Genomic DNA, 6,942 nt, shown 5'->3' on the forward strand with positions numbered 1-6,942 from the left:
CGAAGAAGAAGCAGAGAAATAAAAACTTATGCAACTGTGTGAACTTTTGATTTTCGACATAGATTAATATTCGATGCAATCGATACTGTATTCTGGCAATGCAGTTTAAATGTAATTCATTTCTTTATAATAAACACACTGAACGCATTCCGTGCAGTTTGAATTACATCAGTTACAGTTTCCGTATTTTCCTTGCAAATTCATTTCCTTTCTCTTTTTATTAGTAGAAATAATATAATAAATTAAAGACCCCTTATTCATGCACGTATAGGTTGGTTAGATTTATCTAAAACCTGTAAAATTAATCCCATGAATATACTTATTGTAGCTTAGAAAAAGATGATCCTGTAACATCATTGCAGCAATTTCTGATAGCAGTCACTGAGATCATTATCACAATAATAGTATATAAATTCATAATATTACTCATAGCAACACTACTACCTATAAGGTCATAATAGTAACGTTGATATTAAATGCTTTTCATTACAATCTAAAAATTGTGAAAAAAATTATCTTTTTTCAAACTTTCTCTTTCTCCCCCTCTAAACGTCATCTCAAACCATTGTGATTATAAATCCCCTTATGAAGTATAAAAAATCCGTAAGGTCCAATGATTCCTCCGTGTAGACGTGGTGCACTATGCTGAAGCAAGAGGAAAGTCTGATGATGGTCTTCAATGCACATTATCGTTAGAGTTGAGGCAAGTCAGCCTTGGAGACTGGAGTGTTGGAGATTGCAGGCACAGGGTGCAAAAGGCCATGTTCCACATCCACTGCCATGATGTTCATGTTAACCTCCTGAATGCTTGAACAAATGGTACTGACTACTTCACATCCTCCCTGATGTAGTAGGGGATAAGGCACATCTAGATCCAGAGAAGGCCTGATGATGGTTGAGTAGTGAGGATAAAGGTGAAGGTAATACAGGCATTTGATGCCGAATACCAAAGTAGGTGATATTGAAGTATATCATCTCAAAAAAGGTGGAGCTCATGTTTCATACTTACAACTCTAGTGGAGACTGGACAGCCCACGATAAGCTATATTTGTTGGTTCTAGAATTGAGATCTGGAGAGCTGACATAGTGCAGGGGAAAGATAATTTACTACTTATCTAATGAGGGCCATAAATATGGTTCTAGCGACTGAGGAGTCAGGCGTCGCTGTAAATGGGCCAGCAGATCTTGATCAATGCGATATACTTGCTGTCTTGCTGGTACTTCCAAGTAAAGATTCTGCATGCACCAAAGTAGAACATTGTTCCATATGGTAAATTTAGGTAGATTCCTCGCTGGTTTTGGGGAAGAAGATTCTAATTTTTCCTAGCTAAATGATGAGACCACAGGAGGATGCTGATTTATAGAAGGAGGAGAGGAAGCATTGCAAGTGATATGGAGATCTTTAGTGAATGCTTTTATCGTCTACGTAGCAAGGGATGTTTGTGTAATCAGCACTAGGAAATAAGGAAAGAAGGAACAAGAATGGACTAATACTCCAACTTGCAGACTACCGAGTTCAAGTTCCTTTGCAGTGCTAGATACTCCCTCAAAAAGAGAGAGAAATTCTGTTCAATAGATAACTACGTATCCACGTTAGAAGGTTTCCTTCAACTCCAAAATCAATGAGGTCTTTATTAGTAAGGCGGTACTGAGACGGAGGGCATACTGGTTTTTCTGGGTGGAGAGAGGGTCTTGTAAATTAGCTGTAAGGTTTATGGTTCATGAATATCTTGATAGCTTATTTAGAAGAGATTTAGTGAAGTACTCTTGTGGTTTCTTCCTCACATTCCTGTTGTCACATGAATCCAACGCTTGTTTGATGGTTGATACTGTCTGTCAATTTGTGCCAGGAGCCTGTTTGCATCCAACATTGTAGAGCAACTAAATCATCTCGTGATAGTTGATACGGGTGCAAAATTTTAGGACTTGGTCGTCTCATGAAGGCAAGGCCATCATCCTTGATAGGTGGCTTGCTGATGTATTGTATGTGGAAGGCATGTGTGATGCTAGCAAGTAAAGAGTAAAGTTTCTCAGGGCAGTGGATGTCAGTTGTATATGATATATACATAGAATGGTACTTAGTGGAATTGCAAAACAAATGGGAATATGTATTGGAATAGGTGAAGCAGGAAGAGAATAACAGATACTGAGACCATTATGATCAGAGAAGAGTGTGAAAACTGTTGTACATTTGACTCGTGCTGGAATGAATCCACATGTTAAGATGCGATCCAAAGTACCACCTCATTGGTCTCCCATTGGATCATTGTGCCAGTAAGATAACCCAAACACAGGTAACGGGCACTGAACTCTCCCATGCAAACCATGCCTTAGAGAGTGGGGGCTGGAAGAGCGGTTGTATTTATCCTACCTGTGCAACCTACATATTGCATAGTTGTATAGTGCCTCTGCCAACAATAATCTCAAAGAGTTGAATTGATTTATCTTCCTTCTCAGAGTTTAGAAGTCGATACTGGATAAGAGTGCATATATAGGTGATGAGGCTGTGTCTTGCAAGATGAATGTAAGATACAGGGAGTGAGTGGGGAAACTCTTTCCCTGGGCTGAGCGTTATCATCAAAATTTCCTGAATTCGAGTGTCTTGGTGGTGACTATATAAAAATCCGTTGAGTGCAGGAAAGTTTGCCCAGTTTGTATTACCAGATATGAAGCTTCACTTGATTATCAAACATGTCCTTTGAAAGACTTCTAAAGTGAATGAAAAGAGGAGAATAATATGTGAATTTAAACCAGACTAAATTCCCGCCCCCCTCTTAGCAATGATATCTTACATACATTCAAATGATTTCTAACAGAAACTGATAGCGCTGATTGAATTATAAAAAATTGATTTTAGACCAAAAAATTCGAAAAAGATACTTTAATCATTTTCATATTTTTTTTTTTTTTTTTTGGAAAAGTATTCAGTATTTTGAATCAAATGACAAACCAGTCAATATATGACTATATCACAGTTTCTTCAGAAACACTTTTCCAGATTTCTAATTTTATCAGTTAGGATTGACTATTGTTGCTGCAACACTCAGTTATAGTGATAATGCTGTCAGACACTAAAGGTTTACAGGTTTAAAGGTCGCTCATGAATGGCAGATGCAAGGGGCATTGGCAATGCCCTAGCTGGATATTTCCAGTTCATTTGATCTGTGCCCAGGACCCCTCACTACCCAAGCTACTACCAGGGAGGCCCAGACAATGGCTTCTGATGAGTCAACAGGTAGTCCTATAAGGTTCCCCAAAACTCCCATCCTGAGCACACTCGAACCCTGGTCCAGCAGATTGCCAGGCAAGGACGTTACCAATTGGCTACTGCAACCCCAAAGGAAAGGAATATTGGTTCAATACCGGTCTAAGACGCCAGGAACGATAGATAATATTTGGATTATCAAGTTATTGTATCGCCTAAGTTTTCTTACCTAGATATAATATTTATTTATAGTTAGTTACATTTGCAAATGAAATTGCATTAAAAACAAAATCATGAATAATATCACATGAATTAATAAACTATAAATAATTTTGAATCATAATCAAAGACACTAGCAGAGCCATCTCCAACAGCCATAGAGTTAATGGATAGCAATAAAAAGAAAAAAAAAAATCAGAAATCATTGGGTACAATATAATGTAGTATTAGGACATCAAAGTTAAAATGTCCATGCGTTCTGACAGCTTCTTAATGTTACGATGTACAGAGATGTTGCAAAAATGAGGATATTGAACTGTATACTGTTGTATATAATTTTCATGGCGGTTTTTAGTTACCTGACCGATGACCATTTACCTATAATCTTGAAAGACTATGCTTTAAGACCTTGCATTTTCAAATTTATATGATGGAATACCAAGAGTAATGGGTAATGTTCCCGAGAAGGATTCAGGGTTAACATAGTTGGAACCTTTGATATAAGCATGTTTTGGGAAATATGTTCTTTACCTTAATCTTGTCTAATAAATGATTTAAGAAAAGCGCATATCAATATTAAGAAATTGTAGATAACTATCGAAAGGCCTAACAGAAAATTCACCCGAGGTCTGAAATGCGCCTTTAAGGTCCCCTTTCAACCATTATATGACACAGAAGCGACTTTATCGACATGCATTGCAGGTATGAGGGATATACACATAAGGGTGTTTTTCGCCTTATATTACATCCCAGAACGTCCTTATTGACAACCACAAATTCATGAAGGATGACGCAACTCTAAGCAAATGTTGGTTGAGAAAAAAATGTGACACTTTTCGTTTCACGTACTTTATTTGTCGATATTGAGAGCACAGAAAATACGATAATCAAAATTAATTATAATTAGAAACTTATTAATTTCCTACTTATGTTCAATTAATGACTTTAATCTGCAATTAATTGTGTTGTTCTCACTTTAAAAAATATATATGGCACCACTGTCTCTCACTCCCCCACGCCAGCCATAACTACGCTGATGATTGTTACTTGGGTAATTTCTTTCGGATTGATACTAATTTTCTATGCGTTCTTATCTCTGAAGGAGGTTGTGATTAAATTATAGGTAAACAGAAGTTGCTATCAGTTTCATTTACAACAATTTACAACATAATCTGAAAAAAATATCCATGTATAATGAGGGAATGATTGTTAAACTATCACGATCTCCCTTTCTCTACCCCCTATACCTAACCCACCACATATTTTGGCCACACGTGGTCTTAAATGTATTTGCTATATTTGTTTGGAAAAGGTACCCCTGATGCCATCTATTGGCCTTAGATTGAAACTTCTTACGCGCCGGTTGGAGGAGACCGATTTGTGCTTTTCGATCTATATCAATTGTGGCTGTATGTGTTATGCTCATTAAAAATTTATGGTATACCATGTACCCCATCAATAGCTTTCCAGTTTTGTATGTTTCTTTTTTAAAGTTGAGAAAATTGGTGCTTAATCACACAATCTTAGCAATGATTTGAGAACATGTGGCACCACTGTTTCGACCTCCGTTACCCGTTTAGGTATAATTAATGAACGATCGTTTGCCAAAGGAAATCTTTGGTGATATTGCTTATAATTTGGGAATTTTTCTTTGGGGCTATTACACTGAATGGTGCGGGTAGTAATCAAATCTCGTGTGTGTTTATTGATAAAGAAATGACTCAATTAACAACAGAAATTAGATAATGAAAATCGTATAATTAAGGGGTTGGGCGGGGAACGGACATTAAGGTAATTTGGTCAAGGATGCTGAAAAAGCACTGCTGGAGCCATCTATTGGCCAAGAAAATAAACTCTATAGGGTTTGTCAATCCTTGCGGTCTGGAATCTTCCCTGACATTACTGTATGCGCTGCTATTTTCATTTTTTTTGTTATAAATATGGCCTATTTGAATAATAGAGTTATCAAACATTTTAGAGCCAAAGATTACATATTTGTTACACGTATCTCTATGAAAGCGTTGATCTTCCTTACCTTTTCATTAAAATAAAATCGACTGGATTTCTCGAAAAAGGGAAATTTGATGTCATGTACCGCAAGAATAGAAATTCAAATATGCTGAACTGACCTTCTGTTAATAATTATATGTAGCATAAAATTATACCAATAAATGTGTTTATTAAAGCCAAAATCTCAAGGAAATCATTTGGAGATATGTTTGAGTCATTCATGTTTTAACAAATTATCAAATTGTGCATATATATATATATATATATATATATATATATATATATATATATATATATATATATATATATATATATATATATATCAAGCTGAAGCTATGCCCTAACCGAATGGGATAAGATTTTAAAGCCATGTCATACAGATCACAGCCTCCTTCAAACAGAGAATGCAAACCTCGATCTTGTTCAAATATAGAGTAAAATTGCAATGGCATTATTAAGAACTTTGAATAGATAAAGATATTTGAGTGCCATATGTGCAAAACTATATGCGAGAAAACCTAGTATATTTGGAATAGAATAAAGGGAAGGAAAACTGACATGGCCACTAAGTAGAAAGAAACTATAATTGGACACCTGTAAAATCTAGTTATATGTTGTAACTAAACACATTGCGTTAATTCTAAATTGGGAATTAATCTATGATAATTTTTCAAATGGAATCAGTCAGCTAAGCAACTATATTCCAGAGAACAATTTTATTTAACAATAAAGTTCTCCTTTTTTTTGTTTATGGCTCACTTATTTTTCTATACCAAAGGAAATGGGTAAAAAAGATGGAGATTTGTATATCTGAAAATCTTTGGACTGCCAAACATCAACCAATAAGTAGAAGAACACCTCCAAAGTTAATGGGAGCAATTAGAATAATGAATTCATGTGTAAAGTCTCATGCAATCTAAACGTAAACCCTTTTGAAACGAATTAACCATAGTGTTGCAATAGAATTAACCATGTGTTATGGTCAGGAAATATCAAGGACCATATACCGACCCCTTACTTCGATACTGCAATCGATCTTGTTTAAAATATACTGAAAATGGAGTCCCTTAAAGGTTCAAAGACCACCCATGTAGGGCAGAGGCAAGGGACAGTGACATTGCCCTGTCAAGCAGGACAATGCCCTAGAAACTGACCATATATATATCAGTGCCCATGCCCCCTCTCCACCCAAGCTAGGACTAAGGAGGGCCAGCCAATGGCTGCTCATGACTCAGCAGATAGACCTACAGGCTCCCCCAAAGCCCCCATCCTTAGCTCACAAGGATGGTGAGATTGCAGCGACCAAAGAAACTAACGAGTTTGAGTCAAAGACGTTACCACTTCGGCCACCACAACTTCCAAATGTAAAAACTCAAAGTTTGCATATGGTTTTGATGGAGAGTAATTATTATTAACAAAATGCAGAGGTTGGCCAGAATGATACTGCATATATTTTATGAATATCGGTATGGAATATCTCTAACAAACAAACATAAAATAAGATTGTA

The 6,942-nt window shown here is 36.3% G+C and overlaps 1 protein-coding gene across 1 annotated transcript in view; it reads left to right on the plus strand.

The window, feature by feature from the left end:
- Positions 1-105, plus strand: part of LOC137627739 (cuticular protein 47Eg-like) — a 1,165-nt gene extending 1,060 nt beyond the window's left edge. Inside the window, exon 3 of the mRNA XM_068359014.1 lies at positions 1-105. This exon is cut by the window's left edge and continues 141 nt beyond it. Within this exon, the coding sequence (XP_068215115.1) occupies positions 1-22 (22 nt within the window). The 3' untranslated portion in view covers positions 23-105.
- The last annotated feature ends 6,837 nt before the right edge of the window (positions 106-6,942 follow it).

Source organism: Palaemon carinicauda, chromosome 35, assembly GCF_036898095.1.
Source record: "Palaemon carinicauda isolate YSFRI2023 chromosome 35, ASM3689809v2, whole genome shotgun sequence".
NCBI lineage: Eukaryota > Metazoa > Arthropoda > Malacostraca > Decapoda > Palaemonidae > Palaemon > Palaemon carinicauda.